This window comes from Aulostomus chinensis, chromosome 3, assembly GCF_037954235.1.
Source record: "Aulostomus chinensis isolate RoL2024-O1b breed Wild chromosome 3, RoL_Achi_v1.0, whole genome shotgun sequence".
Lineage (NCBI taxonomy): Eukaryota > Metazoa > Chordata > Actinopteri > Syngnathiformes > Aulostomidae > Aulostomus > Aulostomus chinensis.
This window is the reverse complement of record NC_141322.1, coordinates 2,473,788-2,496,971: the sequence shown is the minus strand read 5'-3', so window position 1 is coordinate 2,496,971 and position 23,184 is coordinate 2,473,788. Positions and strand designations below refer to the sequence as shown.

The window sequence follows — 23,184 nt, the reverse complement described above, 5'->3', positions numbered from 1 at the left end:
CCTCCCTCTCGCTCTACGGGGTATACACACACGCGCGCACACGCTCTCTCTCTCTGGTCTGCTCATGTCACACTCCTGCTTCAGCGAGGCCCCGAGCGTGAAGGGCCAGGGCCCCCAAAGTTCACCTTGCCAGAGACGTTCACCTGTCTAGAGCTTTTCAGTTTACTGCTGATGTACTTGTATGTTCACTCTGGTGCACGAGCGTGCTAGCATGGAGGCGAGGTGCGTGAGGGGAAGAGGAGCATGTTAGGGCTCAACCATGGCACTGGCGGGATTTTTAATTATCTCACGACAGAAGGAAATATGTAGTTGATATCTGGTCTCTCTTTTTGTCTGAGGGCACTTACAGTGTGCGGGGGACCCCTCGAGGGAGCCCCAGGCAGTTTCAGAGGAGGTGAATGGAGGTGAAAGTACATTGGCTGGCATGTCCTTTGAGAGCTAACACACGCGCACGGATGAAAGCCTTCTTGTACCTGATTTTGTCATGCATCTGTGCTGTATACTGCGTCCACCTGCTCTTCTGTGAAATCAACACACGGCCGCAGACAAATAAACCCACTTTCCTCAGACAAGTGAAATAACCATGACTCCAAGCAGGCATCCAGAGAGCGAGGAGCTGTGTCTTCGGGGTGGCCAACCTCTCAGACTACATGTCACAAAAATGAGGGACCAGGGGAGATGTAGCACCTGGGGAGTGACTGCACCACTGTTCCAAGAACCTTTGGAGCTTCGTGATGGCGGTTGGGTGGAAGTCTGAGTTCTGCATTTGGTCCTCAGGTTTGTAAAATTTCATCAGGCCACTCTATTCATGACCTCTGATCAACGGAAACACCACCTCGACTAAAATCACTGTCGGCTATCCAGTGGAGCAGAGGCAGGGAAAGTGTGTCAGTGGGCTCCCCTCCACATCAGAGCAGCCTCCCTCCCTCCCTCCCTCTGCCTCCCCTCCGCCTGGCACCGTCGAAGCGATGATTTCCAACTTGTACCATGAAAGCCGGAGATGAATACTTCATCTCTGACCCAGATAATGGCGATATATCAGGCGAAGCTGCTCTGTCGCGTTAAAGCCCGCTCCTCCGCCGTGTACTCCCGGTGCTGCTAGCGCCTCGCCTTCCATCTCCCTCCGCCTGGACGCGAGTCCTCTCCCTTCGCCTCCATCCTCACACGCCCGCGGAGGGAGCCGACGGCAGACACCGAGCCGGGCGCGACGGAAACGGAACAAGTAAGTGGCGTCTGGGAGGAAATAAATGTAAGTGTGGACTCTCGGGCGAGTCACATGAGCATGGAGGACGCGGGCGGGGGGTAATCTGGTTACTTTTGTTGGTTGTACTTCGTTACATTGCTTCCGCAGTTGGCGACAGAGTAACGAGACGAAACATCGAGAAAGTTGCAGGTTGGTGTGGTGAACTTTGGCTAGCAGAGGCGGCCTCAGCCGGCGGCGGTGAGACGGGTCCTCTAGGCTTACGCGTTCCCACATTTGAAGGGTGACAGAATATTTTCCCTTATTGTGAGAGTTAGTGTGAATTCAAGTACAATAAATCAGGCCACATACAAATCTGAGTGAACAGTATATGCAAACGATGTTAGTGGAAATGCTACATGTCGCTCTGACAAGCTAGCGCTCATTAGCCTACAATAGTAATTAGTATCTACCACTCTTCATCAATGGGAAATTAGTCTCAGGGTTGTAGGAATAATACCATAAGATGTCTAAAAGAACGAACGGCGCCAGCCTCTGATGAGACTCAGCCTGTTTTAACTCATCTGTGCCACCAAACTTTTATTAAAATTAGCTTTGATTGCAGAGATCCAGGTCTCAGTTGCTCCCCTGCGCCGCTCCCTGGTTCGGAGGGTGTACTGCAGTGTATTTGTTGGACGGTATTTGTTGTTGACCTTCTCCCGCGTGTTTCTTCATTGACAGAGAAATGTTCCTGACCTCACGGTACCTGGTCAAGATGAAAACGTGATACTAGATTTGACAGACGCTGGTGGACAAGATCCTGAACTGGGGGTGTGGCACCGTGAAGCAGTTGAAACCTGAGCTTGAACAGCCAAAAACACTCTTTTCATTGAAAAAACTACACATTGTTGAAGAAACCAAACACTCTGTTGTGACAGACACAAACTGGTGTGTTCAGGTAAAACTGCTTTTTGTGACTGGTACGTATCGGAAAAGTTGGGGTGAAATGTAAGGAGCCTGTCTGCTGGGGGGGGGGGGGGGTAGGCTCTCCACGCTGGAGCCTGGAGAGCCTCATTTGAGGCTCCACTGACACACAGGAACACACCAACTTTTTTGAGAAAACCACTTATCTGCCATCACCCCAGAGCCTGGTGGGAAAATAGATGCGTTTCTCTCCTGTGTGTGTGCATTAAGCTGCAGTCTCCCACAACACAAAGCTAATTTTAGCCTTGATTCATTCACACGCGTGTGGATGCTGCATCATTTGTGTTTATTTTACAAAAATGGGACGCCTTCATGAGCGGCACAGTGGTGCAGTGGTTCGCCCCCCAGCAAGAAGGTTGTGGGTGGAGCCCCGGCTGCAGCATGGAGTCTTTCTGTGTGAGTCTCCATGTTCTCCCTGTTCCTGCTGGGTTCTCTCTGGTACTCCAGCTTCCTCCACAGTCCAAAGACATCAAGAGGGACCAGGTTAATCCAGACTCTAAATTGACCGTAGGCGTGGCTGGGAGAGCCAATGGTTGTCTGTCTCTGTGTGTTGGTCCTGCCATGGACTGGTGACCTGTCCAGGGGGAAGGCTGCTGGGATAGGCTCCACCCCCACCACCCTCAACAGGAGAAGAGGGAGAACATGGAGGGATGGATGGATTGGTCCTCAGTATTCTCCAAAAAGAGGAGAGAAATACTGCTGCTGTTACTGTACTACTGCTGTTTATGTGTATTTCAAGCAAAATGCCAGTTTTTAGGCATTAAATCTGTGGTCTTTTACCTCGATGACTCTTAACAACTCCAATAATTTGCCAACCTCACATTAAGCAGTTGGCCGAGGACAGCTGGCACCGAGCCATCGAGGCTGTTGGTGAGTGCTGAGGCTCGCGAGGTAGCATCTAGTTAGCTTAGCTGTACCCGGAAGCAGGAGCTCACATCTCTGACAGCATCTCCTGTTGTACAGCGACATTGAGCCAGCAGCAAAGCCCAACATGAATCTCTTGTAAAGCCTGAAACAAGACTATTTCTCAGCGGCACATCATCAGCCATCCTGGTTAGCAGAGATTGCTAGCATGCTGCATTCACGTCCAGCCTCTGTACATGAAACAAGTCAGTGCTCACAGTCCCTGTCAATAGCAGCCCCAGGCAGGACCATAAAGCTTCAACCCACATCACCACGCCATCCTGAAATCTGCCGCTCACTCCGCTGCCTCTGTAGCTGTTCAACCTGTCAGCTGCGGTGCACAGTCACTCGAGTGTGAGGAGCGAATGACGATCAGCTCGACCTCCTTAGTCTGAGTCAGCAGGACGTCAGAAACGCAGAGAGAATTTCACATCGACTGGCCTTCGCAACACCTTAAACCAAATTTCTCCCTCAGATTTGAACGTTTTCAATTTACTTAAATATGCCAAGTTGAAGAAGTGTGTTTGCGCCGTTCGCACTGCGCTACTCGTGTCATTTGTGCCGCTCAACAGGACTCGACTCAGATCCAGCTGGACATGTCATGTAAGACCCACAGAGACTGACTGCAACCGCAGCTTAGTGCAAAGAGTGGTGCTGCACGGGCAGGTCGTCACGGTGCCATCAAAGGTCACCAAATGCACTGCTCTCCAAAGTGGAGTTTGCCTGCATTGATAGAACTGGGCTCGTGCTGAACGTTTGTGATGAAACAACCCTTTAAATGTAAGGGACTGGGCGCCGTGATTCGATGCAGACCCTGATCCTGATGGATTTGAAACGAACTTTACAAAGAGCAGGAACTTAAGGCTTTGGAAGCCAAGCAGGGGAGACAGAGGAATGCTAACACTTCCCATCCACCACCATTGGCGGCTAACTAGCAGTCAGCTGTTTCCCGTGGGTCCCTGCTCTCTGACACACACCAACAGGGGAGAGGGTCATCTTCTGTTGCCCTGGAGAGGAGGGACCAGAGGAGTGAAGCAAGCCTGATCATCGTAGGTTTTATTAATGTGAGCCAGGTGTTTGAACCAGTGACATAGACAGGACCTTTTTCCCAGTAACGTGTCCACCTCAGGCTGCAGTGACAATCCAGATGTGAACACCCTAAAACATTCTGACCGTCGCGTCGTCTTTGGACAAAACTGTTTTATTAAACTTCACTTTGGACACGTTCTTCATAAACAGGCAACCCAGTGGTTCCAGTGTGACTGTGCTGAAGTGTTTTTAAACCCCTGACAATATGATTGATGATGATGGACCTTTTGTTACGCTCCTCGTGACAGCCTTGACAGTGAATATAAAACCCATTCAGGTCGTATTTGAAAGGTCACTTAGTCAATATTCATGCTTGTCTTCCGTCTGCGCGTTGGCTTCGCCCAGACGTTTAGGACGAGGAATGACATTTCTTTCTTTTGCTTTCTCCCTGAGGTCGACTGTCATTCTCAATGACTCCAACACTCCAGACTGTCCTAGCTTATGATTAGGCAAAGAGGCAGCTGTTGAAGGCCCCCCACATGAGCGCCGTGTACCCTGGGGGTCCGGTAGGTCTACTTCGTGCTAGATTACCTGCTGTTGGATACGCCTGCATGTTCCTACAGAGCGCAACATGGCAGCTTCAAGTACATTAGCCAGTCTTATGAGCTGAGGAGCGGGATGTGTGGACCTCGTCCTGAATATGACCTCTAGTGAAGCCCAGAGCTGCACGGGGAGCCTGTGGGAGCTTCAAATGTCAGGGATCAGAGTGTTCGTTGGTACTTAATTACACTTAATAGCTTTAGATTTGACCTTGTGTTAAATATAAGCAATTAAAATGCTGATTTTTACCAAAAAAGAAGCCAAGCTAACAATTTATCACTAAAATAATGGCGAGCTGCAGCACAAGTGGCAGCAGGGAAACTGGAGCAGTGAGTGGGAGTTAACCCAAGCTTCTAGCGTCAACCCTAACTGGCCTCTGCACCTCTCAGACAGGGGTCATAGGTCATAGTTGCCACTCAGTGAATGGACTCATAGAATAAAGAGACAACATGATTCCTTTGGTCTCCATATACTCCCCTACTTCCAGCACATGGTGTTTTTAACGTCCTCCATCACCAACCGCCATCCTGGGGACGATAAATATTGGGGACTGATACAGACCTCCTTGCTACACGTCAGGACGAAGAGGATTTTCCACTTGAAAAATGTAAAGTGTGGCGATGACTGGGACCGGTGAACCCTGCACGTCTGTGCTCGCTCGGTTGACGGTGTTACAAGAAGAAAAAAAACTGCAGAATTTTTCATAGCTTGTCAATGTTGTCGGTCGCCCCCGCCTCCTAATATTTCACCCAGTCCTTCTCTGCTTGATTCGGCATCAATGCGGGCCGTAAAACAAAACCAGGACTAGGGATGGTAAAAGCAGCTCGGATTGATGACAGTGACCATGACTCTGAAACGCAGCTTGAAGAACAAGCGGCTCGTTCTTCTCCGGGGATTAATCATCCTCCCAGCCTTCGTGATGTCAGCGCTGCGTCGGGCCGACCGGGAAAAGTTTGTTCATATCCGTCCAACGTCTAACTTCCTTCGTTGTGGCCGGGAAGGTCTGATGATGTCATCCTGCACATGTTTACGTTATTATTGTATCATGTTAGGTCTTAAGTATTCTACAATTCGACGGCGTCATTTGCAGACGCTTTAGTCCAAAGTGACGTACAACACAAGCAAGAAGTTGGAGGGAAGCCTTCGTCAGCACAACCAAGCGCTTCAGGTTTGAGTTGGAGTTTTCAGACTCGCTCTGTTTCTGATTATTCAGAATAATGATGAGTCAGTGGTTGTTTCTCAAATGCCGTAACGGAGACGCCAGGCGCAGAAGCTTGACTTGCATAGCAACGGTAACCAAGAACTGAAGCACAGTGAAGCTGCTCCTTGTGGGGAGCCAATACCTCTCCAAGACACTCCGTGTTGGTTTTTCCTTTTAATTTGTCACCTGTGCGTGTATGAAGATGTGTGGCTGCTTGGAAATGCAACAAGAGAAGCTCCGGCCCGTAGGCGGCTGCTGCTCGCCATCCCCGCAGCAGGCAGCCTCTCTCATCGTTTCCCCCCAGTCCTGCGTGCAGGGTCGCCAGCTTCCACCGGGAGGACTACAGAAGAGCTGCTGATGCATCGTAGCATGTCTTTGTTCATGTGAGGGACAGACTAAACCTGACTAAACTGAAACAGTCCCTGGTTCTGCTGAGCGTCTCCGGACTGCCCGCAGCTGCCAACCTCTCAGACTGAAACTGCTCCTTCTGCAGAGAAATGTGTCCACGTTTTAGCTCAGTCATCCAAACGCAACATACAATAGCAGCCACTTAAAAAGCACTAGAGCCACTCGCTCTGAGCCTGGCATAAAAGACCCCAGAAGTCAGCAAAACAGTGGCAGCTGATGTGTTGAATGCTGAGGTCTGCACCTAACAACTACGTTTCCTAATGTGGGGGAAATGTCTTCCCGGGGCCGGGGCATGTCTCCAGCTCCACGGTGCCTGCTGGTGTGCGGTAACACATTTGACCTTATTGCAACTAGAAATATGGAGTTGTGGTTGTATGCAACTTTGACCCCTGACCTTAAAAAGGGGGAAATTTAAGAGGTTTTCACCGACTGAGTGAACAGCAGCTGCTCAAACTGTGTATTTAGATACCTCTCCTGTGTGCTACCTCGGGTTCTGTGCCATGATAAATCACGACTCTCATCTGTTGGTTTAACTCAGTTTGGGGGTGCTCAAAGCACATATTGATAAATGTGATTGGGATCGAATCTGGACATATTTCTGCCACCTCCTAGTGTCCATCAGCCCCTCTTACCACCCAGAGAGAGTCCCTAGTTTGCCCTGGGAAAACAAAACAGAGGCGTTCATATCATGTGAATGCCTTGTTTGTTTGTTTTTTTAAGAATTAACTAACTAGTTAGGGTTGAGCAGTAAAGTGAAGGTCCATATTTTAAAGCTGCATGAATCAGTTGTTGGCCGCTGGCAGGTAGATGAGCTCCTGTTTTCCCACCAGAATTTGCACCCTTGAAAGAAGAGAGAAAACATGAATGTGTTTTAATAACGCAACACAAGGAGACATTTACAACCCAGCCAAGTGTGTGTGTGTGTGCGTGCGTGCGTGCGTGCGTGTGTGTGTGTGTGTGTGCAGTTGCCGCAATGCTGCATGTGTTCATAGCAGCCCTACGACTCTGGTTATCCTCACATCTGCCCGTGGAGACGCCCGGGACTCTACCACCCTGCAGCGTCTGACCTTGTAGGAGTCCTAGACCAGGTCGTAGAGGTGCAGCTGGACTCTCCGTCTCTGGCCCAGGATGTACAGTATGTGCTGGTTGCCAGGTTGGTTGCTAGGGCAGCTGGCAGGTTAAAATGTTATCAGTTCCTGCACAAAGGCAGAGGACAGATAGAACAGTGTGCACCTTACACCTGGAGTTGCAGGGCTGATACCTTCTGCAGCGGTGGTCCTACTTCCCTCTGGGTGAGAAGTTGTCTTGATTTCTGCCACTGATTACTCGCTCCCTCACACACTCACGTACCATTTCCAGCCAACCGCTCTGGTTAGTATTGCAGTCACGTCAAATGGAAGCCCGTCTGGGGGGCCTCAGGGTCACGTTGCTGCTGGTGTGCTCATTAACAGACGAAGGATATAGATCCTTCCGTCGCTGAGAGGGGGACGTCGAAGCTGATGGAGAGCCTGGATGTGTGTCAGTCAGTCTGTTGGTATTCTCAGCTCTCGCTCTGTCAAGGCAAGTGACATTTTCAAATATCAAATTGGCAGCAGTGCTCCAAAGTCAGACTTTGATTGACATCTGGTGGCATAGACTTTGTGTAGTTTTATTCACTTTAACAAAAAAAAGAGTATGACATGCATTGAAGGGCTGCCCATCAACTGACACTGGGTGTGAGAGGGAGGATCGACTGTACACTTCAGACTGCCAACAACAGTGTATTATTACTACTGCACAATCCTTGATAGATGAGAAAGCCCATGAAATAGTACCACTCATCGCAGTTCTTAGTTTTTTCTTTTTTCTATTTTTATCTTCCGTTGGGTTTCCTCTGCATTTGATCAACCGGAGCACCCGCGGTGAGAGGTGTCAGAGGTGGTCTCGTCTGTGCTGGAGGCCGGTGGTTCGTTCCTTCTACAACCACGGCACACCTGCATCTGCACCGACAGGTGACCTGAGCTGACTCACAGCGTGGGTGAAGGAGGCTCCAGCTTTACCAAGGAATTCCTCCAAAATAACAGGAAGTCCCAGACTGTTGTGTGATGTGTTTGAGCTTGATTTGGACGAGGGCTCTGTTTGCAGTCGACCAGGTGGATGAGAAGCCTGCCTGCTATGTTGCAGTCCCAGAATGCACTGCCCAGGCCCCCTGCTGCCTAATCCACTCACAGCTGTGTGTTGTGTCGGTCCCCACAGCCATAAACACACCAGCTAGTTGCAGCCCGCCCTGGTGTAAAAGACCTCACCGTGTCAGGCAGTTGGTTCCTATTCTGCTGACGGTCCAACATTCTCCCTCACTATCACGTCGTAATTACTTATAAGGCCACAGGGATTATGACATCCCCAACTCCCCTTTGCAATAGTGCTCCATATAACCCTTCAGCTCTGCTACCCGGTCTCTATCATCCCCTTCATTAAGCTGTCCCTCCCTCATTATTCCCCTATGTAATAACCTCCATCCATTAACTGAGCCTACTTCTGCTCCCCACCTTCGTCTGCTCTCCTCCATCTCTCCTGACTTTTCTCCCCCTCTCTTCCTTGTGCCTTCCTCCTCTGCTCTTTGCTCCACTCGAGCCTTCACGGCCACGCCGCCCTGGATCATCTCTCTGTAATTTGACTCCTACACAGTAGTCAGTGAGGGAGGGGCTGAGCCTCAGGGACACACTACAGCATGATGGAATATACACTGCTCATATGTAACCAAGCATGTGCATTTGGCGAAAGTATGTCAAGTCCATGCATATATCAGGCTTTGCTGCCTCAGATCTGCCAGTGTTTGCCTCTTCCCTGAGCGCCTGTATCTATTTCCAGCTCGTCTCCATGGCTTCTAACGAGCTTCTCCACGGCCTCCGCTGAGCCCAGCACTCAGATGCGAACTGATTATGAGGACCCACTTTTTAACAAATGACAAGACGTTGTGAACCAGATCACAAAAAGCCTTTTATTATTTATAAGTCATGAGAGGAGCAATACAACTTTGTTTTTATGTGTGTGTTATTGGAAAAATACAGTCTGCACTTCATATTAAATATTTAACACCAATCAAATTGCATGAATTGAACAAACTGCATGTATCGTCTAACCTGTGAAGCACTTGCATAGGTGTTCTCTTTCTCGCTCTCTCTCTCTCTGTCTCTTTCTCGCCCTCGCTCTGTCTCTCTCTCTTTCTCGCCCTCTCTCTCTGTCGCTCTCTTTCTCGCCCTCGCTCTCTCTCTCTCTCTCTCTGTAAGTAAGATGTCAGCAATATTGTACTTTTTTGCTTGGTCTTGACCTTTGTGTCAAAACCATGAGAGAACCTGCAGTCACCCTTGGGTGGTCTCATCTGTGCTCTGCTACTCCAGAAATAAATCTTTCAGACTCAAATTTGCAGGGGCGGTCTTGGTTCTGGTCATCAGGTGGCCTGCACGGCTGGGTTCTGCGCTTGGGTTCACAGACTAGGACGAGGTGCTCTCTGCTGCGCCGGTGCGGATCGGTACCTGGTGTAGTGCAGGTGTTGTGATGGAGGTTCCATTTCACCTGTGCACCTGTGGATGTGCTCGTTTAAGGAGGAGGCGTGGTCATGGATCCCTTGAACCTCCTTCCCAGGTGATGCCTTTACTGTCAGTGGTTGGAACACTTCCATGTGTGCAGCAAATATCAAGGGCTGTAACCAGCCAGTCCAACCCTGAATACCAGTCATCGAGATGCAGGTGCCGGCTCCTTAAGGAAGCGAGAGATGTAGCTGGACTTTCTGGGCGAAGGTGAGGATGTACAAGACCGTGCAGAGCTGCGCCAACCAAGATCTCTGCTCTTTGTGTCAAACCTGCCCAGACTTTGAGGCGACCTGTGCTGGGACGATGCTGGAACGGTGTATTATGCAGCCCTGCTCTCCAGTGATATGAGATTATAGCCCCAGTAAAATGAATGGAAACAACATTGGGCAGTCAGTGTTGACATTGTGAAAGCAGCCGCCGATAAATCAGCAGAAGACTGAGATGCTGCATGGGTGTCATGCACCCGTAGCTGCGAGCCGCCGGCTGGTGTTCAGCTTTAGAAGTGCTGCTGCTGGTAACTGCACCTTGTCACCACTGGACATCCTGCGACTCCACCCCAAGATGTTGTCCTCCCTCTGTTGATGGGGATTGTTCCTCCTCCGCCTGCAGGCCTGCGCCCACGCCGCTCCAGGCCAGAGGGTTAGCTTAGCTTAGGTTAGCTGTGAAAGGCGCACGTTGGGTTTGGCATCTTGAGGATCTGTTTGTTATTTCAGTGGCAGGCTCTGCTGTCACACACTGTGTCGTGACAAGTTTGCTCCCCAAACTGGAGGTCCGCTTTTTTACCTGCCATACAGTGAGCGAGTGGCAAACACGAAGCACCAAAAATAAAACAGTGGATAAATAAATCATGCCCTCCTGGTGCTGTAACATCACGCGTTATAATGTTATACAGCATCTGGACAATCCAGCACTTCCTCTCCTGGCCGCCGTCCATGTTCCATGCCCATGCTGGGGCCTGTGTTAGAAGTCCACTCGCTCCAACCCGAGGCGGGGCAGGGAAGCCTGTGTGCTCTACAGGACACCCACACAAGTGGAATGAATAATTGAAATAGAATATTACAAACAGAAACATCAAGGACAAGAACATTACTAGGTTGTCTGAGGTAGTGCAGTTGTTGAATCTGCTGTCGGAACGGAGGTTTTCTCTGCGGGGGAGCGGGGATCTGATCCGTGCTCATGTCCTCCGTCTGCTGCAGCCCTTTAGTTTCTGGTGACTGCTTCTGGTGACTTTGCAATATTTTGTTGCTGATCCAATCGGGTTGGAGGGAGGCTGCGAGCGCGGGTTAATGTTGTGTTGCTGCTTGACTTTCCCAGCTTTGATCGGGGACATCAAGAGAAGTATAACACGTTCCAGACGAAGATAATGGTGTTAATATTTGAATGCAAATATGAATGAAAGACTGCAGATTAACGTGGCAGGCGGGCAGGACTGACCGTGTTGGCCTCCTAGCGCGCACATTAAAGTCATTATATCGTCGGCTGGGAGCTTTATGGTAGCTTAACAAGCTCAGCTAATGTGTGCCACAGCTCAGGTCAGCATTTATGTCAAATGTTTCATACTTAAATGATGTTGAAGCAGGAGCTTTGCCAACCTTTGGAAATTCCTAGAGATCAGGAGTCGGTCCTGCTTTGCCAAGTCTGATGCGCTCCGTGGCTTCTAGGTGAAGACGGCAGTGTTTCCAATGGGCCCAGGATTCGCCCTTCATTTGTGGTATTTATTAGTATCTGATGCTTTTGACAACCCTGGTTGTGAGTGCGTTCGGGGAGGATTCTCAGCCACATCCTACCTTTATCTGAGCTCATGTCTTCAATAATATCAGCCCGCTGTTGCCCTCCAGTCCAGATGAGCTGCAGTTGTTTGACTTGCAGCTCCTCTCACCATTAATGAGACACCCTGGGTGCAGCTTGTATTGCTGAATGTCAGCGCAGACACGCCGCTAGGCATTTGTCTTCACATCAAATTGGGAGGCGATATTACTAGAATGTGTTGCCCCCCCTTGTTTCTCACTGGGGCTTCACCTCTTGATTTGACGGTCGAGGAGTTGATCAGATGGACTCATAAACGTTACATGAAACCTGAAGACAGAACCAGGTGCTCTGTCCTTGTCAAGATGACGGCACACGTCTGTTGCTACGGTGACTGCGTTCTCACTTTTACAGCATCTTGCAGTTGAACACTGCTACACACCAGTAAAGCACGCACCCGTATGGAGAGTCTCACCAAGCCAGCAGGGGGAAACGAGTGAGTTGTTGGTCTTTAAAAGGCTGATAAGAGAATCGCCAACTGCTCCACAACGACCTCTGCCAACAATCAGCCACAACCGATTTAGTCTCCGCTTTCTCATTATAGGACCTGGAACCTTAACTGCCAGATGAAGCCCACTAATTCTCTTCATCAGCACCAATAGAGACACAGGGACAGCTGGCCGGGAGCTTTTTGCCATTTCAATCTTGTGTAAAATATGTAAATGACAATTCAAAGCGAGAGGCGGCCAGCAGCAGGGGACAGAAGCAGGTCATTTTCCTGCTCCATTGTTGTGGCAACACGATTCTGCTGCATTGTTACCTCTCAGTATGGACTGTGTTTGTCTGCTGAGGGTGATTTATTACAGATAGCATGCAGCAGGTTCATGTGTGAGCAGTAGAGATAAGATTAGAGGCAAGAGCAGTCATTGGTTCTCATTGCTCTGTGGAGGCTGAGGGGCCCCATCTCTCCCTCTGGCCTATTGATCCAGAGGTTGTCGCTGAGACTCAGAGGGCCGCTTTGGTTGAGAGACTGCAGCTCAGAAGCACACTCACCTAATCCCGTCAGGACTATGCGATCAGTTGGAGCTAAATTGTCAGGTAACCCAGACTTTCCTCAAATCTTGGAGCTGAACAGTTGGCAGGATGTCTGCAGGTAGTACTGGGAGAGATGTGGTGATTCAGCGGGTGGGAGAGGAGCTGAACTGAGGATCTGTCAGCCAGAGAGGCTCAGTGGGTTCTCGGTGAAATGTGCTGTATAAGAATTCTGGCTCCTTTAGTCGCCGCTGGGGCGCGGAGGCTGAGTAAATGTCACGTACAGTTCGAGTGTCTCCAGCAAGGCGTATACATCCAGACCTGCTGCCCATCGCCATACCAACCTTTACTGCTGCTTGTCCTGGACCTCTGCACCGACCCCCCAGAGAAGGTGCTGGAGAGCAGCGATCAGGACACCGTCCCATCATCCAGCCTCCCACCAGCAGATGGGGACGATTGCGCCTGTGCAGACGGCCGACCAAGCCGGAGAAAACACGGCGTGCAGCTTTGTTTAAAATGAATAGACGAGTTGCTCTTTTTCCCTCGGACATTTGCTTCTGTTATGTGACATTGTCAGACATGACGTGGCGTTTACAGGAGGCGCAGATGCTTGTGTGATATTTTACATCTGGAGAGTGATGAGCAGTGCAGAGATTGTTGTTCTCTCACAGACTGCATCAGCGCCTGATGAGAAGAATGAGTCTGCTGTTGGTGCATAATGATTCTCCTCCATTGTGAGCGCGAGGTGAATCCCTTTGTAAATGTTCTTCTTCATGTTGTAATCCGGTGGACCGTTACGTCAGACTTCCTGTTAGCTCACATCCTCCGTGTTTTATTGGGGCTGGAGAGGAAGGGTGCATTGTGGTGGTTTAGTTCGGAGCTGTCAAGAGTTTGGGGACTTGACCCATGCTGACAAATGTTTCCAGTCATCACTCCAATGAGGAACTGATGTCACGAAAGTTGAGACTCAGCAGAGCGTGTTTTTAAAGCCAAGACCAACTTCTGCTGCTGTGCAGTGAGGTACAAAGAACAAGCAAAAACTGCAGTTCCTCAAGTGGCCACATGAGGCTTGTTCTGCTGCCACTCTTGTACCAAAAAGCTATTTAGCCCATCACCGATTGATGGAGGGGAGCTGACAGCCTGGCAAAGCCCTGCAAAACAGTGCTAAAACCACCAGCGAATCCCAGAAATGATCGCAGCTCTGACGCAGTGGGAAGGGGCTGCTTATTAGCAAACACCTCCATCTTGCTTGGGTCCATGCAGACCCCCTTGCTGGAGATCACATGGCCCAAGTTGCACACCTCCTGTCGGAAAAATGTTCATTTAAAGAGCTTCACCTTGAAGCCCATTCATTCATCCATTCAGTCATGGTGGTGGAGGAGTGTCAGGGGATGCAATCAGGTGTGAAGAGTGAGGAGAGGAGACAGCTGAGGACACATCCCTGCAGCGTTCCAGTGCTCAGGATCGGAGGCGAGGATGTGTGGCCACCCCTCCTCGGGTCCAGCCAAGTCTCTGTTTTTATCATCACACAGTAATCAGGCCAAGTCAAGTGATCTGCGGTCTCATCTCGTCCATCATGTTGTTAAGTCAGCGGGAGTTGGCAAGAAAGCGCCTTGGAATGGCAGGTTTTTATGGGCTAGCATTCAGCGCGGCTCTCTTTGCCCTGCTGTGTTTCCTGTGCTGCTGCCTGCGTCGTACGCGGGAGAGGGTGATCACCCTGAGTGTCCTACGTAAAGGGACACAAGTCACCAGATGACAAGTTGCATGCAGGGCTGCACAATTAATTTAATGTCAATCTCATATTTGTCTTCCTGCAATTTAATAAACGCAACAGCCAAAAGGTCGCGCTGCACTCCACTCCACTGCATCCCAGTTCCCCCGGGGGGATTGAGATGTTTCGTCTTGACTCTTGAGGGTCTGTCATGCAGCTGTGTGTTCTCCATGCTGTGGCAGCCTGTCCGGAAATGTCCTGGGTGCTGTGGAGGCAGTCCAGGATGGAGGAGTAGCAGAACCATGCGACTGTCTGGGCCAGAAGGTCAGGAGCTGTTCTCCTGAAGTCGTTCATCGGTCCTTGTTTGGGTGTATTTGGAATTTGAGGCAACTGATGGTGATGGTGAACACATCGTATGCAACGAGCGATGAAACACACCGCTAACAGCAGTTTTCTTGAATGCATGAACATTCCTTAGATGATGCTGAAAAGAAACAAGCAGCACTTGCGTTGCCGTGGCGCGCGTGTCCAAAACCCCCGCCCTTGCGAGTACAGTTCCATTTTGCACTGCGAGTTTAATGACACTGCAATTGCGATGTCAGCCTGTGACATCAAACTACTGAAGGAAAACGAGAAAAAAAAAGCAGTGACGTTGTCAATGCATCTGCTCTGTTAAATGTTGCAGAAAAAGCTGCTTTTGTAGAATATTTCTTTAATTGCTGTTCATTTCATTTAATAAAACCGTTTCTAAAATAGTGAAAATGTTTGTTTCGCTTTTTTAAGGGCAGCACGGCTCAGAGGTAGAGTGGCCATGACCAAGTGTCCTTGACCATCCAGGATGAGCCCCGCCTCTCGCCCAGTGATCAATAAATTAAATGTTATTGTCTGGCTTACTAAGCAAGTAGAGTCATGATACCACTGTGTTATTACATGGCGAATCACAATATCGTGCACAACAATCCCAGTTTGCTCTCTGCACTGGATCGTGCAGTCCTGTCTCGATTTATTTGTTTGTCTTCAGCAGTTTTTGTAATGGTGGACATTAGCATGACGTATTTGTCTCTGTTTGCAGAGCTCAGGTGAGACCAGTGGGAGACAGAGGGTCATTAGCTCAAACCTCATCAGGAGGAGTCAAGTTGGCTGCTGCTGCTCCTCTGTGGGCTGAACAAGAATTCTATTACGCTCGTGAATGCAACACAAGCATCTCAATGAAATCTGGCTCCCTCGGATGACATCATTCACCCCAGAACTGCTGCATCCTCACTTTGCCGTCCGTCTTTTCCTCCTGAAGTTAAACAGATCCGTATCAATTGCAGGTTGCTGCTGTGGAGTATGGAGCCGGTGCTGGACTTCACCAGATAAGGCTTGTCTGAGCCGGAACACCGGTGATGGTATCAGACTCGGAGGTGGAACTGCTGTCGGACCCTTTGTGGGTTTACACCTACACACCTACATGTGCACACAACAATACATTTTGTCACCTGCCGTGGCGTGCTGAGGTCAGCGAGAGACTGCAGCACAAATGCTCTTCTTGAATCCCGAAGGCTAATTAGGTAGAAGTCGATAAACACTCTCCTGCCGCGCGGCCTACGCCCACAGCGAGAGCGAGGACAGACCACAGGGAGAACCATGATACACAGAAGAACCCTCACCAGCATTTCATCTGAGCTAAAATAGGTCACTGGACCAAAAACAACCGGAGTCCAACATCAGGGGCGGACTTGAGAGGAGGATCAAAGGTTGCTTTGATCCATTTAAACCAGCGGTGATGCCATCAAAGCAGCCGCCGAGGTGATGACCCTGTCTCTTCTAAACGCGGCGTATTGTTGAACACGTTCATATCAGCGGTGCCTTCACTAAATGTTGGAAAAAGCTGAATTGTCGTGTTTGTCTGACATGTTGTCTTCACGTTTGTCCAGTTGTTCCCATATTTTAGCTGAGGCCCCCCCCCCCCCCACACACACACACACACACACTTTGTCCCCAACTAGTTTTATAGAATTGGAATGTTAATCATTATCACTTTTGATAGTAGTTAAATGCAGCTGTGATTAATGAACATTTTTATTGAGTGCTGGGGATCCCAACAGGCGCTGGCTAACGATCCAGGTCCCTGACATCACGGGTGGTGGCGGTGCTTCCTGAGCGGCAGGTTGTTTTTATTCACCTTCAACTCTTAAAGTCGGTGGATCAAAGTTCATCAACCAGCACGATTTTTTTGTGTTTGCTGGTTAAATAACTGGCGTCACTGGTTCCTGGTCAGAGGAGGAGCTTGTTTTTAAATTCTTAACGCTCAGTGATTGATTTCAACACAGGAAAATGAGAGAAATATCAACCGAGCCTTCTCAAGCAACCCTTAGAACAGATTTACAAGCTTGTCAGGTGCAAGTGAACGCAGCGTGACTGCATCTGTCAGGTGGGACGTGCGATGTGTCCTGCGAGGACGTTGATGTGCAGCAGGGGGAGGAAGAGAAGCAGTGCAGGTGTTTGCTCCGTTATGGGAGTGTGTCTGTGGGGGGGAGTCTTAAATGTAAAAAGCGCTGTAGCGCCGTCTAGTTCAGATGTGATCAAACGCTGATGACATCATTGTTTTGATTCAGCCTTTACTTGTCAGTTGTCAGGTCGGCCTCCAGTATTTACGCGTTGCATTCATTTCAAACCCCGCCCCCGTGCTCCCGCCCCCACGGGGGGGTTGGAAGCTGCAGTGGATCCTGAAGTGTAGAGGAATTTGTGTCCAGGTGGTTGTTTGTGCTCCTGTGAGATATGTTGTGCTGAAGCATGCTGTAACTACCTGCATCTGTTGCTGTGGTAACGACCTAGTTGTGGATATGTAAGCTAACAAGTGCGGTGATTTTGCTGTTCCAGAGTGGAAACAGTCGCTGTCATCCAGATGAAGACAAGTGCTGTCAGTCTGTGTCATGGGGAGCTCTTGGAACGAAGCAGGCGTCCTCACACCAGGACAAGGATGCAGTGTTGGGAGCTGTAGTCACAGCCTGCTACCTGCACTCCCACACGCATGTGAAAACGTAATTATACATCCAAGGAGAGTGCTGGCTTTCTCCACGTCTTTGATACGCTTCAGATTTACGTGATCCACTAGAACTACTTCTCTCCGCCGGTGAGCTACTCCAGTGTTGCCCTGTCAGCCAGCGTGCAATGATCATCCACCAGTCCCATTTTTTTGATCCACTTCCATGGAAAGATGTGATCAAACCCCTTGAGAGTGTGGTTTGTTTATTTTTCCTGCTTGTTCTCGCTGTTTCAGATCCACCAACACTTTTCAATAAATCTGGGCTTTGGAGGAGCCACTTGGTAACCCTCCGCTCTCTCTGTTTGAGTCACTCCGAGGTGGATTTGCTCGTGTGCTCAGGATCCTTATCCTGTTGACAGGTCCTCCAGTCCTCTTCTCTCCCAGGCAGAACTCAGTGCCCGAGGCAGCACAGCGGCTCCAGACCAGAACATTTCTGCTACTAGTCTGCGTGTTCACAAGCAAAACAAGTCGGTTTTAAAAGCAAATGCTTTTTTTCATCTGACGTGTCTTGACTTGCGATCGTAGTTAGGGTGAGCAGGAGTCATTCGCTGGCGTGTGACACAGTTCCCCTGATGGTGATGTACATGATTGTATTAGAACCAAGAGAATCCTGACTTGAGCTGCGTCCGAGCCACGTCCAGGTGTTTAGAGACGGTCCAGGGAAGGTGTTTTTGCCCCTGATCCTCATTCAGCTCATTTGAAAGTGGGTATCTGTCAATACGAGGTCCCAGTTAAACAGCATTTAAAATCAAGCTAATTCATCTACTTTTTTGAGGGGGGGGGGGGGTATTTTTTTACATGTTATTGTGTGTGTGCGTGCGTGTGTGTTTGTTGCTCTACTGATTTGTTTAACCAGCAAAGTAAACCATTACCCACCTGGCAACAAACCAACTGACAAATCCTTACAGTTCCACCTGGAACAAGCAAATGTTGGACATTTCTGCTGAGAGAGAGAGAGACGGAAACGAGGCTGCACTCAGAATCAAAATTTAGATAAAAAACCTTCCGCTGCAGCTTCAGAATCCCTGGAAGGCTCCGTGTTTGCTACAGGCCAAAATGCTGTCAAAGTACCATCTAAAATCAAATATTGTGGCGCTGCAGGTGCACAAAAACTGAAATGTAAGATCGATGAAAGCCTGTTGCAGCCGCCACAGATGCACAGTCACAAGCTGCATTGTATGAATTTTAATGTGAGCTGTACAGCTGTTACTATTCTCCTCCCTGATGTTGACATCGGAGGAAGGAAGGGTTTGATTAATAACGGATTAACTAAGATGGCGGCGCGCTTGGATCCAGTTTAGTCATCTCAAGTATTCCAATTTGTTGTATCAAATGTTGTTGCTGGCTGGATTTGTGTCTTGGCTTCAGGTTAGATTTAGTAATCACAGTATTTGCATATTCATGTGTTTAAGGTTGACGAGCAGAGCAACGACAGAGGGAGTTGGGATGTTCGCTTCTCTCCTCCAACCTGTTCACCATGAACGATGTTTATTGTCATTCAGACTTGGATGGAAGGTTGATGAGATACTAATCAACGGTGGGAGATGATATTAAATTTACATTCCCTCCATTATGTTTCTTTTTAATGAATGAAGCTGTACGTTCAGGGACGGTCGCTGCACCGAGGGGAGACGGGAGAGTTACTACACAACCTAATTAAAAGTTTGGAGACGGAGGCATGCTGATTGTAAATGACTGGAGATGATGCTGGTGGGCTCACTGTTGATCTCAAGCTGTTCAAGCAGTTAATTAAAAAACCAAATCAGTTACAGATTGCAATTAATGCAATCTGTGAGTCGGACCGAGAGGAGCTCGCCTGCCTCGTTAGCGAGTGCACGCCTGCCGGGGTCAGCCTATAGAAGAGCAACCGCTTTTATCCCCTTTTCATCCTTTTTCATAAGCCATTATTAACAGCATTTCAAGCGCTAAGCAATCATGTGAAGACGAATGAGAAAAGAAAAAAAAAAAACACACAGCAAAACCTCTTGGGAAATCCTAAGCGTTGCTATGGCAATGTACCCGCACAAGAAAATGGGGTAGATTTTATTCTGAAGGACAGTCGTCTCTTCATCTTCACCCTCTCTCCTTTTCTTCCGTCTGTGAGATGATCAAAGGAATGACGGGAGGATGAGCAGAGGGAGAGAACAGCGACTGGGCGGAGGGATGCACCTGGTAAAACACTGGAATCTAAAGGAGGAATGGTGCGTGTGAGCGGTGCGTTTGTTCACACTTCTCCTCAAAACACCTGAGAATAAGGAGGAGTCTCGATGGATGTGATGCAGGGTTCGTTCCAGGTGATGCGGTCAGAAGCCGTGTTGGAGTGATTCTCCTCGTGTCAATGGCAGACTTCCTCCCCCGTTCCTCGCCAGAATCCGTATGGAGGCGGAGAAGTGGGTTACGCGCAGGAAACAGTAAACTCCAGAGGGACGAGACAGGAAAAAACAACAGCAGCGCCCAAGATCAGAACCAAGCTGCCACACAGGAGACGCCGTGTCGGTTTAGATGAGCGAGGATCCAGCTGGCGCCCGTCTGAGGAGAGCGTGGTTGTTTCAGTCGGCGTGATGTAGGGAAAGGAAGGGAACCCCTGGGCGAGACCTGGGCGATATGGCCTGAAAATATTAGCTCATTTTCTTCACTCCGCACCCGATTTGCCATGTGTATGGATTTTTCTGACAAACTGTGAAGGGCAAAGGAATGATTCAAATCGTTTGTGCACCAAATCTTTATCGATGTTAATCACCTCTGCGTACGTTCGCCAGAAGAGGGTTGCACCAGCGACGTGTGAATTCAGATACATCCTAGTCGGAAGTCTTACCAGTTCTGACAAAGAGACAGAGCTCCAGTCTTCACCAGATCGCTGACTGCTAGTTAGCTTAGCTACATGAAATGCTAGCTGTGGGGTGAGGGGTCAAAAGTGGAATGCATGTCTCTCCTAAATGGTGTTGGCCTGCATCGGTGGATTTAGGGCTGTGCTTAACATTCACTGTGAAAAACGATCGATAATTACAAGGTTCTGTGACTCCAGAGTCAGGTACGTTCATGGGACTGCTTTCCTGAGTGAGACTGGCAACAGAGCCTGCTGCTGTTGTGTTTCTGATGACACACTCAACCACATCCTAATCTGCTTCACTCGTATCTTCTCCAGGGCCCGGCGTCCGGCGGTGCACCATGCCTGGGGGAGGAGAGTTCAGCCTTAACTAATCCAGCACTCCCACCACTTGCCTCCACTTCACCTTTCCCATAAAGTACCTTCCCCCTCCCAAGGGCCTCGTATTCAGTCTCTCCCACACCTCCGTCTTCAACTTTCCTTAATCAATCCACCCCCCTGATTCCTCCTCCCTGACTCTGGGCGTCCTGCCTCTTCGTGCTGATTCTCCCCTGAGCTGCTGAGGCCATGGCGGTGCCTCCAGCCCACGAGTTTCACTGGCAAAGCCTTGCACGTCTGCCCAGCGGCCGCGTCTACCACACTCTGTCTGAGGTGGGGGGGCAGATGTACATGCTGGGGGGCTGTGACGCTGCGGGGAGGCCCTGCCCCACCCTGGAGCTCTACTCCCCTGAGGTACATCGCAGACCTGAACACTGCTGATTCATCTTTCCACCAAGCAGTGAACGAGTCTCTGTGGTGATGTCCATGCAGCACTGATGTAGAAGAACGTTGCTCAGGGTTTACACACATCGGCTGCACTCTGACACATTCATCGCTCTGGAAGGGAGGTTTTTGATTTTTACCAGGCAGAAACATCCAAAATCATTTCAACACCATGACACATTTGTGGCAAAGCAAACAAACATGCACAGTTGGACTGAATTATTCTCCCATCTATTACTCCCCTTTAAAGAAGGAACATTTGAACAATGGATGTCACACTTCCTCATTTTCCCATCAAGATCTACTAACCAATTTCCAGTTGTCCAAGTAGATTAATAGTCTGGTACTTCAAGCCGTGGGTTAGAAGTATTTAAAGCAGTTCCGGTCTCCGTGCTCTTATATATCCGATCCATTCCGACCACCATCTCTTAAACGTCTCTGACTGCAGTCTCAGAGCGAATGTTGGGTTGTAACCACTTCCTCGTTACAGCCGTCTTCGCTCCAGTCAGTAACATCTTCATTAGATATTTGTCTGCGATCGCCCGAGTGTGCAATGCCACGGTCCCAAAATACATTAAGCTGACAGCACATCGTGGAGTTTCGGGCAGTCCCAAAATAAACGATCCTGGTTAGCGAAATCTGAACGGCACATCCTCCGACAACCCTGTCCACTACCTTGGCGTTTCTTCAGCAGGTGTTGTAAAAAATCTCATGACGCTCTTCCATCCAACTTCTCGCCAGCTGTGTGAAAAAAGGGAGTTTTTTTTTAAATAATTCATTCATTTGATTTAAATTGGAAACTCGAGGGCACTGACAGAGCGCAAACCTCCACAGAGGAAATATGACATCATCAATCCGGAGGCGCATCAATTCCGAACTCTCTATCATCGATTGTTCCTCAACCAAAGTTCTGTCGTCCTGACAACTGTCATGCAGCGTCAGCATTTTGAGTTCGACAGACCAACCAACACTCCCTGTCATGAGGCGCCGCGGCTCTGCTGCAGCTCCAGTGTTTCCTGGCGTTCTGACGTTCGAAAAATCTCGATGCGTCCGTCTGCGACTCAATAATCCCAGCCATCATTCGTCAAATCGACATCAGACTCGGCGCGTGCATCGGCTGCTGCCTCGTGGAAGTGCCGTACCGAGTCTGAAGTCTGGGGACTGGATTGACTGTCATAGTGACTGAGATGATGGAAGGTGTGACTGAGATCAAAGTCAGAGACTGTCGGGGAGGTTTTGTGACATCACACAGCTCAGATCCCCGCCCCTTGAACAACAGGCACTGCATCAAAATTATATGACAAAGGAGAATATTGCCAAGTTGTCTTGAGTTGTGAGTGTATTTGCTGGTGTTTGCAGGGGGACCGGTGGATAAGCTTGCCCCCCATGCCAAGCCCCCGAGCCGGAGCAGCCGTAGCAGTGCTCGGAAAACAGATCTTGGTGGTGGGAGGAGTGGGACAGGATCAGACCCCCCTGAAGGTGGTGGAGATGTACAACACAGAGGAAGGGAGGTGGAGGAAGAGGAGCGCGCTGCGAGAGGCCCTGATGGGTGTGTCGGTCACCGTGAAAGGTGTGGACCAGGTCTCATTGACTTCGAGTGCATGTTGTAGTGCATGACTCTCATTGACCGCATGTTGGATTGTCTCAGCCCGGAAGGCAGACCAGACCGAGCTCATGTTCCTTTGTCTCACTGATGGCTCGACCGCTTTCACATTCAGACGCCCTCATTTCTGATTCTACCTGTCGGCCTGCATCCATCCAGGTAGCAAAAAGTGGTTGAATCAGGCTGAAGGAGGCCTGGGCGACGTATCGATTTATGGGTTAAGTTGAGTTTTTTGTTGCGGACGATTTAAAAAATGAAAAAAACTTGAGTTTTTACCCCTCTTGCTATGGCGCATCTTTTGTCCCCCAGGAGCTTCGCCCTCACCCGTCCCCCTTGTTTCCTGTAGCAACATGGCAAAGGAGAGTAAGGAGTTTGTTTCTAAGAAGGGAGTAGTGTGACTACTACTAGTAGTAGTAGTAGTAGTAGTAGTAGTAGTAGTATCGTCGGTGGTTTGTAACTGGTCTGGGTTTGCGGTGACAAACGTTGAACAAGTGACTGCACGCTGCTAAGTTTGTCTTTGCCCATTGCAACAAAAGGCAGCAGCACAACAAACTCATTTTAGCATCTAAAACAGAGGCCTGCAGCCGAGAGGGAG

General features: G+C 49.4%; 1 protein-coding gene across 6 annotated transcripts in view; it reads left to right on the top strand.

Moving 5' to 3' along the window:
• Positions 1-680: 680 nt before the first annotated feature.
• The window catches only part of klhdc8a (kelch domain containing 8A), a 35,727-nt gene continuing 13,223 nt past the window's right edge, over positions 681-23,184 (top strand). For 2 of the 6 annotated variants that reach the window (XR_015111915.1, XM_086198164.1), the window contains exons 1-3: positions 941-1,222; positions 20,543-20,956; positions 22,346-22,556. Coding sequence is in view for 5 of the 6 variants with exons in the window: in XM_086198164.1 (XP_086054290.1) it covers positions 20,792-20,956; positions 22,346-22,556 (376 nt within the window). In the remaining variant the exon portion in view is untranslated. Of the gene's footprint in view, positions 778-940; positions 1,223-15,682; positions 15,796-15,830; positions 16,158-19,486; positions 20,429-20,542; positions 20,957-22,345; positions 22,557-23,184 lie in introns of those variants that run through there. The other 4 variants (XM_086198173.1, XM_086198181.1, XM_086198196.1 and 1 more) reach the window with 4 other exon arrangements.